Below are 12,165 nucleotides of genomic sequence, written 5' to 3' on the forward strand. Positions count from 1 at the left end.
CATCATCGAAAGACAACTCACAACTCCAACATTTGATTTTCTGTCGTTTTGCTTTATTGTCACCAAATATTTTGTCGCTTTGATTCTAGTTTTCCTACTTAGCACGCACTACCAAGCAACTAAGTTGCCAATGCAATTACGAAAAGTTCTATACCTGTTATACATGTCAATTTTTGTGTCAATTCTTCTTCCCATTATTAGATTTTATAAAGTTACCAGCAATTACCATTCAAGGCCACTTTAAAGAGCTCTATTCCTCGGCAAAATATTTAGACTGTTATAAGTTTATTTTATGCAAGAACAGTTGTCAAATGGAACATGCTGCCATTGGGGTAAAAAAGCCAGAACAATCTGAATTCTTTTTAGTCGCCATCGAGATTATATCAAAAGATAGAGTCGGGATTATGCTTATTGCAGCATACGGTAGCTTTTCAGGTAAAAGTCAATCAATATATATTGTCAAAAATATTAATACAAATATTCAATTTTCGTATATTAATCCAATAAGGATCGATCACACAGCCTCCTATCAGCATAATTATGTTCTTTATCTACCCATTTTAGCTGACTGATCCCTAATTTCATGTTTATACCTTATAAAGCATATCAAACTTTGGAATGCTTTTCTCCCCTTTATTTCCACATTTAGAAAATTGCGGCACTTCCTTTTCTAGAAGTTTGGGTTTGAGTTTGTAACAAGTTTTGATCAGTGTTGGGAATAAAAAGATTCTGGCCAACTCCGTACAAAAAGTCAAATTAAACTCCTTATATGTGAATATACATATGTAAATTTACTGTAACTATTAGGTGTATGTTTATATATACTGACTTTGTAAATAACCATTCGAAATACATCTTATTATTAAGGTCACAAGATCGGTTTTGCCTTCTCAAAATTGGAAATGAACGTTCCTAGAAAGGTTTGTAATATGTAACGAAAAAAGTAACCATGATTACAAAATCTGTTGAACGAAAAAGGTAGAAGACAAAAATGGGTTCTAGTGACTCGTTAACGAGAAATGCTTTGCTGACCACGCCCTTAAAGACACACGACGTATATGAAAATGACTTGTGCCAGGGTCTGCACAAGCTAAAATTGCAGCCCTTAACATAGCAGGCATCGGTCGTGAGATTCTACTTGTGATTGCTTGTTCATATTTTGTGTTGTTCTCTTTGTCAAACAACAAGAAAAATATTCGTGGGACGAAACGTCTAATGCCACACTTCACCGAACACCGTAACAAAATGAAGTAGCATTGTTTGGCAATTTTATTTTAAACTGTCGTGTGTCTTTTAAAGAAATACGACATCTTGAAAATAATGTTTTCACAGTAGGAAAGAGTTCTCACAAACATTGCGTTGATTACAAGCTCCTGACAAGAATCTCCACGAAAGTGACAGAATTATATTTGATAACAAAAAATAATGGGCAATTTCTAGAGGTTTTTCTAATGAATAAATGAATGAAATGCTCGTCAAGCTAAGCCAAGCTAAGTTAAGAAAAATGGAACAGAGCATTGAAATGTCATTTAAGCAGCTGACATGCAAAAGCATAAGCAATTTCGTAAATGTTATCGCTTTCATTTTCAGAAAAAGTCGTTATGCTCGCGTTTCGTCTTAAAGCAGTTGGACTCTCTCTGCCACTTGACTTAGATACCTGGGAGACAACCTTTCTTGACTGGCTGCGATTGATTGAATGCAGAAGATTTTTCTGAAAGATTGGAGAAGGTTAAGCCAAATTTGATGATTACAAATATATGAACAAACTATTCTAATGGAAACCTTCACTGGTTGAGGTCTTTTACATTTGGCAATTGGGATGACTCTAAATTGATTGGTTAAAAAAGAATTTAACTGGAAAGGTCTCCAATCGTTATTATCTTTTATTTGAATATGCTAGAATAAGTTACGTCGAAAATGTAACCACAGAAAACTAGAATTAAAGAAGCCGATTTTCAATTCAAATCTACCTCAATGTAGCTTTGCAACTTGGTTTTGATAGACCTTCCAATAACTGACATGGCAATGTATTTCTAAAGAGCCGAGTTCTGATTATATTAAAAATGAATGAATCAGTCAACAAGACAAGTTAAAAATTGTCTTCTTTCAATAATTTTTGCAACACCAACGTGCTTTGGATACATACAGGTAAATCACGCAAAAGAATTGGATTCATACAAGGGATTCCTTCAAATATTTCAAGTAAATGAAGAAACATACCAATTCACTTCCAAGTTCCCTTTTCATAAACTGTTTGGTGCGTGGATTTATTGTTTGATGTCGGAGGTAAAATGACGCTTCTGACATGATGATGACAACGGAGTTTTCAATCACGAAATTCAGAATATTCCTTTAGAGAAAAATAATAGTAAAAGCGTTGCTAGGTCTTCACTAACGATATCAACCTAACATCGAAATTCTTACTTTCGCTTGTAACTGGCCATGTCTCACTAATCTTGTCTCACTAAATGGACTTAGAAAAACCCATAATAACTATCAATACCATAAGAAGAGAAGCTCGAACATAGCAGAAAACAAGAAGTTGAAGGCTGAAAAAGCTCTGGCCGCAGAAAGTCATTTAATGCATTAAAAATACGAATACAAATTGTCAAATGACTTTGAAACCACGTTTATGGGATGTCTGTAAAGGAAAAACTAAATCCGTTAGCTGAGTTCAAGAAAAAGTAAACAGACATCAAGGGAAAGTAAGGGGACATCAAGGGAAAGTAAGCGGACATCAAGGGAAAGTAAGCAAACATCAAGGGAAAGTAAGCGGACATCAAGGGAAAGTAAGCGAACATCAAGGGAAAGTAAGCAAACATCAAGAGAAAGTAAGCGGACATCAAGGGAAAGTAAGCGAACATCAAGGGAAAGTAAGCGGACATCAAGGGAAAGTAAGCAAACATCAAGGGAAAGTAAGCAGTTTGGAAGGAAAAAATCTAAAAATATGATATCAAAATATGCCTTTGGTACCGGAAAAATTGACAACACGAAAAAAAGGAAAAGTAAAAAAGCACAAAAAGTGAAAAAACAAGAGTTGTTTTCATTTTCCATTGCAGGATTTAGACAAGTGCATTTCATCATACAGCATTTTCTGTGCATGCTAATATTTATTTGGTACCAGGCTTAAAGTTTCAAAAAACATAGATACCTTTAAATAATTTGAAACACATAAAGAAATATTTGGTAAAATTTCAGCAAAAATTCTGAATTAAAATACACATGTCACCTTAAAACTTTATTCCTATGTGAATCAAATAGATTGCTTTCTTGCAAAGGTGAAACAGTAGCAGATTCTGCAGTCTGTAAAAAATAACAAGGAATGCAAAAAGAAACAGTTTCATTATCATTGAATTTCCTTATACCCCGATGACCAAATCAACTCCATTAATGTAATTTAGGTACAGTCTTGTGCAACAAAGTAAAAGCGAAAAAACTTGCTTAGTTAAGCTGCACCATGCTACATAACAGTAAATAGTAATTTTTATCAAAAACTCACTTGCATCAAAATTTTGTGGCAAACATTTATGGAAGCAATAAAAGTCCCAAAAGAGACTTCTCGTAATTCATCAAACGATGGAAAACTGAATGCTAGCTGAACTGTAGGCACAAAGTTCTGCAAATCTGCTCCCTTGAAGAAAGTAAAACAGAAGATTTATTTCAGACAAAATTGAAGACAAGTCCAATCCTATGCAGTACAACTATAATGCATGTTTTGAAGCATTTCTACATAACGGATATCTACATAGAAATATTTATTATTTATAATTACTGAAAAAATGACGTTTACTGAATTCGAGGAAAGTATGTTTATAGTTTCATCAGAAAAGCGTTGAAAAAAGGACATCGTTACATAAACATAAAGAAGAGTGTCGTTAGATACGCCTATGCAAAGAATATTAAACTATTGAACTTATCAGTCCCGGGAGTGAATAAAATAAGATCAAGTGCTACAATTTCTGTCCTAACAATCTTGAAAATTCAACAAAGAACAAATAGAAAATATAAAATACAAACAGAGAAAAAATTACTTCGTCAATAATAGATTCGACAAGGTTTGGTGAAATATTTCTGATCATTCCAGTGGTACTTGCAACAATTTCAATGATCCTGTAAACATAAAAGTACAAATGTACAATCAATTGTAGAAATCAATGAATAGTATGCTCTAAGTCGGTGGGAAAATGTGGGATGCAGTTAGTCTAGAACTACAACCAAATCATATACGAAAAATGCCTACTCTTATCCAACTAAAAATAAAAAAGATGATAACAAGAGGACAACGAGAAAATTAAATGAATTAACAATTGATGACAACAAGAGGCACCTCAAGAAGGAAACATACATTTCCTGGACTCGTCCTAAGGGTTCATCCAGATTGTAATAGGTTTCCTCTTTCAATTGAAGATTGTGCCTGCTATCAGTTGATAAGGAGGGGCTGGGAGCTCTTGATTTTTCAAGAAGAACCTGCATTGACTCTCTGTCCTGTAATTTCCATGAAATAACATGCATTATGATGCATATCAAGAATAAAAAATTTTTACAGGAAATTTGAACAACTTTATCTTACAAAGTTTCGGAAAATTCAAAAACTTGTCGTTAATGTTAAACTCTTAAATATTTCTGAACATACCACAAAATTTCTTTATCATGTGTTCTTAGAACGAAAGAAATGAATAAAGAAAAAGCCTAATCCAAAAGACCTTGGCAAATCACAAGTCAAAACAAATTTTATTTATTCTGATAAGTTTCGGTAATAAGTTTTTACCTCAACAATGTGTTGTAAAAGTCTTGGGCGTGCAAGAAACGACACACTGCTATGCAGCATCATCATTGCTTCGAACTGCAACAAAAGGTTACAAAGTGCATAAACCACAAATGAACGACCCAGTCATTTAAAACAATACAACATTCAAGAAACAGAGGCAAAAGTTCCAATAAAAAATATATAAAAAGTGAGGCTCGGCAGGAAATACAGTTTTCAGAAAAGGAAAGCTTGGCAGATATAAGCATTATGACAAAACGAATATAACATAATCATAATAGTCCAATGATCAGATCACGTGATTTTCTTCTGTCAAAAACAAATAGCAACCTTTAGAGATTCCATAAGTTCCGGTTCCATGCTTGCTAGTTTGTTCCAAAAATAAGATAACTGTAGAAACAGTTTTGATGTTTCTTTTGATTCTTTCAGCAAAGCTTCTGACTTGATCCTGCAATTTAGTTTGGTGGCCTGCAAAAGACAACGGAACACGAGTTAAAAAGAAGAAAAAATCGCTGCGTTTATCGATGAGGAATCTTTTAAAAATATGACAGAGGTGGAAAATATATTTATTCTTTCGCTAATAATTCAAAGCCTCCCCGCATATTTTTGTTATTGTTTGCTTTCTGTTGAATCTTTATAGCACTGTCATTACCACCAGCTACAGAGGATAAAAAAAATGATTTTCTCTGTTTCATTCAATACTTTATTTCTATTATTTCAATTTTTTTCACATCATCGAAAATCACTTTTTTCTTAATTAAAACTACCGAGAGAACTACCACGTAATCACCACTTCTCATAATCATGCTACTCCACACTCTTAATTTACCTACAACGTCATTCCAGCTCAAGAAACCTAAACACCCTACGAGGCCAGGCGATTAGTGAGGTGCGTAGAATCTACAATAGGGAAAGGTCGATGGCTTAATTACCTCAATAATTCTGGCTTTGTTGGCAGCAATGAAAGATATCGCAGCGTCCAATACTTTATGAGACGTTGTTTTAAGTAGAGTTGTTACCAAAGCTATAGCAATGGTCCAATGCTACAAAAAGTAATTGAAAGGGAAATATGCATATTAGATTCAACATTTCGAGTGTCAAAAAACAAACAATTGTTCATTTTCAATTCACAAGATCTTACAGTTTGCAAAGCCGAGAATTCCATTAAAGATCTTAACAATCCTAATATCAAAGCCCTGATATATCTCTAAGTTGGCTGAGAATCCAAAAGATCCCAAAAAGATTTACACAGCAAACCAGGTAAACACATAGAGCCAATACCGTGAAACACGAGAGAATATGTTGCTGCTAAAGCTCCTGCAGCATTACACACATGCTCCAATATTTAAGCAAGCCAAAATTTCTGGCCTTTGGGCTTTGACTCGATATAAATTCAAGTGTAACTAGACATTTCGCTAGTTGATTTTTACTGTTTTTGTTGTAGTAACGACCTCTCAGCTGGTTGAATGAACGAGACTTTTCACGGTGTGTCAAGCATATTTTTTTGCAGTGCGCTGTATTGCTAGGCAGACACAATGCTCCACTGACAGGCTTGATTTGCGGAAGTTGCTTTGTTTTGTTGGAAAATGTTTTTGCTACACTTTAGTTTAAGAGACTCATTCAGACAATCAGAAACTTTTTGTACCACCAAAAACTACATCCGTAAGAAGGCGCGTATCGATTGGCAGAAATCTCACGATAAGTGGATATTTATTCTTTGTCCATAAAGTATCAAATTGTAGATAAATCTTTTGGGTGTCCTGTACAAATGCTGACTTGATTCTTTTTCAATTTTTATCTTATGAATTATTCGTCACGACTCTTTATCGATTGTGAAAATGGCTAAATCATTTCGTTATCCCTCATTACCATCAAGATATCATTAACATATATACACATACAGAGAGGTCCTTGCACAGCGCCTTAAGTTGGAATCTATTATTATTTTTTGCAGGCATCAATTCACCCCTACAAAAAACATGTGCCATAAGTTTCGCTAATATTAGATCATGCTAAACATTGCAGCTGCTCTATTTCATCATCTCAATTACCTGGAGAAGATTAATGGAAAAAATGATGAGATGAGGCAGTGAGAATTTTTCTTTTTCACAATCAATAGCTTATTTACTTTAGTATTTTATCTACTATGAGAAGATTCATTGCAACTGGGTTTTTCTAAAAAAATTTGCTTCGAGCTTTGTCACTGGCTATATGCTAGCACTTACAACGAAATCTGATGTGATAATCAGGGTAAAAATTTTCAAACAATATTTTTGGTTCTACAAAACTTAAAAATGGCTTTGACAAAAACAAACATTTGAGTATATTGAAGCTTTTCGTCTGACACTCTTTAAAGTATATAACGCCAGAACATAGACCGAAAACTCTACGCTAGGAAATATATGTATATAGCCAGTTGTGGATCGAAATAGGCCAATGTATGTTCTTAGACCAATCTTGTCTATGCTCAGCATTACAAGAATTGGCAAAGAAGCTTTCTGAAGTTTCGGACACTGTTCTGTTTCTGAAGTTTGTAAAATTGGTGACCATTATTTACCTTTGCAAAAAAAGCCATTTCTTTGTGGAAAACTCAAGTATAGGCTGGCATACGAAGATAAGTAACCATCAGTGTTAATTTCACAGCAACCATGAAAATAGTGCACAACAAAAAGCTACAAAGAAACCCACCTCACAATCCGTATCGTTCCCATAAGGCGAAGCAATGTAGCCCCAGTTCCATTCAACAACCAAGAGTCTTAGAAAATCGTTCCGCAAAACAATCGCTACCAACTTAAAAGTAAGCGGAATAAAGTATTTCAGAAATGGGGAATGTATCATTATGTCTGGTCAATATTGAAATAAAATTGTGACGTCCGCTGAAAGGCATATGAAATTAAGACATGAAGTTGACTGAATTTGCAAGGGCAATAAATATGATTTTTGAAAATCTGAGAAACATTAGTTGAATATTTTGAACAATTTTAATGTAGAAAAAGACAAAAAGATGCAACAACGTGGCCTTTAAAAACATCAAAAAAATTATTCTACGCCATTTTTGTCTCCCATGAAAATTTTTTAAAGGACAACGAAAATGTTAATGCAATGTTTTAGGTAAAGTTGATTTTAACACTTGCGAAATGAATACATCAATTCAATCTACAGCCTTGTTTTGAAAAACTTGTGAATTTTGAATGAAAGTCTTGACTTCAGATTCGGATTAAGGAAAATATGTTTTGCCCACAATTAATTCCCATGATCTTGACATTGATATGGTAACGAGATAAGTTTAACATTTACAAAGGACAATTTCTAGCGACTGAAGGTAAAAAGATTTGACCAGAAGAATATCTTTCAAACTTAACTTTATCAGACAATCTGCAATACAAGCACAAACAAAATAAACAATTGTATCTGAACTGTATCCTGATATAAGCACAACCGATTTGCTCCATTATGATAATTTTCAACACCCAATAAAGAAAGGCTCTTCGTGTTTAGGCTGCCCCCGGCGAGCTTGCATTCGAGTATTGCCTTTAGAGATTTAACATTGCGTATGGCGATTCCTTAAAGCTCTTTTCCTCCCAAACGTGGCAAAGATGATTTGTCGCAAAGAAAACTTAAAAACGTACCTCAGAGTCTCTAGCAAAAACAAGCGACAAAGAAAGGATTTCACTGACAAGGTTTTTTTGACTTGGTTCCTAAAAAAAAGGCAAAACATATGAGAGATACGAATAAAGACCTATTATTACACTGAAAGTGCATGAAGTAATTTTCACAGTTAAACAATTAAGCGTTATCATAACCTGTTTGTGGAACCAAGCCATAAAAGAAGGCTGAGATACAAAAGCAGACACGAGTTTCAAAAAGATTTGAAAGAATCTTCGTGAAATAAAATGAATAAAAACAATCGATGGACTAGTGCAAACCACATAACCTCTATCAAGAAAAAGTTTCTAGTTAAGGGACTTTTCATTTGTTGCTACTGAAGAGTGTTGGAAGACAACTGCACAGACGTGGTTTAATTTTTGTCCTTCCGATTGGATTGCACAAAAAAATGGAACCATTCTCCAATCTTACAGGAATCTTTTTACCCCCACCACCCTACCTAACATTGTGATCAGCAACCAAGGTATTACTTTACGGATAAAGTTAGGTGTCAATGCGAACTTTATGAAGATTGGAAGCGACATAAAGGATTTGAAATGATCGGTGTATTGCATCCTAAATATAATCAGTTTAGAACGGAGAAAAAAGGGCAGGGAAAAGCAAGCAGCTGCCCTTTCAAATTTATTCCATGACTCGTATAGTTATTTTATTTCAGTTGATGCCTATGACACTCTTCTCTACAAGGTGCTTCTTTCTTATCTCTCTGTTTGGAGAAAGTATTTTAGTCCCCCTTCAAGATTTCTTTCGCCCCATCCCAGAAAGATTAACCGTCTCTAAGAATCAAAATTTTACTTTGGATATTAACCTACAAAGCAACATGGGCTTTTCCTGAATTACAAACCTTTTTAATACTTCCCAACACATTCATCAAGTGACGAAATACGGAATGTTCTTCAAAAATGTGGAGCAAATGTGTACTGTCCTTGAAGCGACGGGAGGCAATTGAGACAAGATTGATCATTAATAGAAGCCTCTAAAATAAAAAAGATATTTGTCATAATTCAAACAATTATTTTCCTTGCATTTTTAAGTTCGACCAGGAAAATGTTCAGCTTGGTGATGTGGCTTACAAGCTTTTAAACTCACAGTTACAAAATTAAATTTATAAGAAAGCAAATTTACCAAAGAAGGTATGACCATAAAAGAACAACAAGTCATATATAGACACAAAATTATTGGGTATTAGATATTACTATTAAAAAACTTAAAATTTAACGAAATAAATTCTGTAACGGCTATTCAAACCTTTCACTTTAACAACAACCATAGTTGATAATCCCTTTCGGTAGGAATGACCAACAATAAATTTCCCAGTCTATCTAGTTTAACGGGCGCAAATTTTTGAAAACTCGGTTTTGTCAAGTCTGAATTTAAATGCTGCTGAAATAAGGCTGCTGCTATGCACCGCTTCACACAATTTAGAAAATCACAGGTTATATAAAAACATGAAAGACGAAATATTTGGAAAGGATTGAAAGTTAAAAATGGCTTGCAAATACCTTGTAATGTGCTGGACGATAACAGGAGGTAACTGTTACAGAAATCTCTTCAATGATTTGACAGATAAGACGCAACATGGCAAGCCACTTATTGTACACGAGTTCCGCGTTATCTGAAGAAGGATAAAAGAAGGGCGGATAAAAATACATTCAGTTTAAGAATACTGGTAAGGATGATTTCTTTTTCATACTTATAAGAAGAATGATAATCAACTTATGGGAAACACAAAACATATCTAAAAATAAAACACACAAAAAGAACACCATTCCTTGTTATTAAAACAAACCAGCTAATTCCATGTGAATTACCTTTTCAAGTACTTTGCTATCAATGCACTGACATATCCCACTACTTAAACTGACCTATCTATTTTAACAGTTGCTTTTTCTGTCTACTGAACTTAAAACAAATAAAAGTCCCACTTGGATCCGATCCACCTTTCTAGCGTTTTTTCCACCGGGTCGGATCCAGAATTGTTCATGTTTACACGAGATCGAATCGGAAGATCAAGAAAATGAATATTGCATTTATTGGATTTTAATGCATCAAGTGTATTCTCAAAATTTTTCAAACCCAACATAGAATTCATCCGAGAAGCCGCGCAGTCTCTTCGGCGGTTTAGTTGAAGTTTATTCTTCAAGACAGTTGAGTGAAAAATTTCCAAAAGAAAGAATAACAGAAGCACTTTACGTGAAATTCACGAAATCTGAATTTCAGTCCATACCCATTTTGATCCGATTTCAACAATTTACACGATACTTTTTTGAGAACGAATCCAAGCGATTCCAATTTGGTAATGGAAAGCAGGTCCAAAAGGGTTCCGACGTATTGGAATCTCTTTAACGCAAGGCCTTTCCGTTACAGTCTAGGTACTGATCCACTTTGATCCGAACGAAACGAAGCCTGAACTATATTCAGACGTTTATTGTAGAAAATAAAGCCGGAAAAACACGATAAGCCTGGCAGGAACCTGGTTTCAAGCTTTCAAACTATGCAACGAATGTTATGCAATAAAAGTTGTTTACTTTTGTATACCACTAGAGTCTTTCCAAAATTGTAAACTAAGGAAGACCTGTAGGCCGTTGCAAAATACAAAGCGCATTTATAAGTGCATGAAATAGCTTTATTTTCTATCATTTATGTCAATTCCATATTACATTCTTTCTTTCGTCCGGTACATTACAGTCTACCTTGCTTATGCATATTGCTGCAAGAATTCGTTTCGAGTCCATCAAGCCGTGGGAAAGCAGTTAATATTTGATATTTGATGTTATTTGACTTGTATTTGATATTTGCCTAAATACGACATCATTCTCTGCCGTCTGTACAACAACTAAAATTTAGAGCAAATCATAGCGTTAAAACATCGTGAAAGAAAAATACCCGGAGATTCTACACATCGACTTGAAAGGATAAGCATTGCTGAAAACAAATGGTCTTGTACAAAACATAGAGACTTGTCGTCTTCATTGCAAACCATTTCAATCAACGTTATTATTTCAGTCTCTAAACGGGTGACATTTGACAACGATCTGAAAATTAAAAAATTCCAGAAAGCACATCATATTAAAATATATTTACCAAGAAAATATCAATCGTGTAATCACACAACAACAACAATTCTCAAGCATTCAGAACCATTAAGCCATTCAAATAAAATAAATATCGAAACAAAAGACATCGAGAGCTATCGGAAAATGCCAACATTTAAAGGAAACCACAAAAGTTCAAAGCTAAACTTGCTTCCTTGCTAAGAAAATGCAGTCAAGATATCACTTCACAAAAATACGAAATGCCAAGGTTAACCTTACAACACATGCAATAATCACTGACTGAAATTTGGCTCCCTTAGGAATTTTTGCTGAAGAAACATAACTGTTCTATTAGAAATTTGGATCGAAGCAAAACTGTTTACTAAACAAGATAAAGTTTGCACAGGTAACGAGATAACTCAAGAATATTGATATTGTACTTTTAGGCAAAGAGAAAATAAAATAGTAAATAAAAGAATTGCTCCTTTGATTGAAGCCAAAAGCCTTACCCAGACCATTGTCTTGCGAGAACCAGAACAGCAAATGACAATTCTTCGCCCACTTTTTTGTCAACCTTAAAAGAAACATTTCTGGATAGCTATAGTCAACGAGCAGTAGCAACTGAAAGGAAAATTTATAGTTCATTTAGCACCTGCATACTCTAGCTCAATCAGAAGAAAACCTCACTTATTGGGGCAACAA

The 12,165-nt window shown here is 34.3% G+C and overlaps 1 protein-coding gene across 3 annotated transcripts in view; it reads right to left on the reverse strand.

The window, feature by feature from the left end:
* Window positions 1-1,431: 1,431 nt before the first annotated feature.
* LOC135688517 (nucleoporin NUP188) overlaps window positions 1,432-12,165 on the reverse strand; it is a 49,482-nt gene continuing 38,748 nt past the window's right edge. For all 3 annotated transcript variants that reach the window (XM_089114066.1, XM_089114067.1, XM_089114065.1), the window contains exons 41-55: window positions 11,973-12,037; window positions 11,315-11,463; window positions 9,931-10,043; window positions 9,273-9,404; window positions 8,395-8,463; window positions 7,454-7,555; window positions 5,698-5,808; window positions 5,096-5,233; window positions 4,769-4,843; window positions 4,346-4,485; window positions 4,032-4,110; window positions 3,500-3,631; window positions 3,230-3,303; window positions 2,221-2,350; window positions 1,432-1,711 (exon numbers count right to left, since the gene is read on the reverse strand). In XM_089114066.1, coding sequence (XP_088970192.1) covers window positions 1,526-1,711; window positions 2,221-2,350; window positions 3,230-3,303; window positions 3,500-3,631; window positions 4,032-4,110; window positions 4,346-4,485; window positions 4,769-4,843; window positions 5,096-5,233; window positions 5,698-5,808; window positions 7,454-7,555; window positions 8,395-8,463; window positions 9,273-9,404; window positions 9,931-10,043; window positions 11,315-11,463; window positions 11,973-12,037 — 1,695 coding nt within the window. In that variant the 3' untranslated portion in view covers window positions 1,432-1,525. The remainder of the gene's footprint in view (window positions 1,712-2,220; window positions 2,351-3,229; window positions 3,304-3,499; window positions 3,632-4,031; window positions 4,111-4,345; window positions 4,486-4,768; window positions 4,844-5,095; window positions 5,234-5,697; window positions 5,809-7,453; window positions 7,556-8,394; window positions 8,464-9,272; window positions 9,405-9,930; window positions 10,044-11,314; window positions 11,464-11,972; window positions 12,038-12,165) is intronic.

The sequence above is a fragment of the Rhopilema esculentum genome, chromosome 19, assembly GCF_057945365.1.
Source record: "Rhopilema esculentum isolate cy_ngs chromosome 19, ASM5794536v1, whole genome shotgun sequence".
In the NCBI taxonomy this organism is placed as follows: Eukaryota; Metazoa; Cnidaria; class Scyphozoa; order Rhizostomeae; family Rhizostomatidae; genus Rhopilema; species Rhopilema esculentum.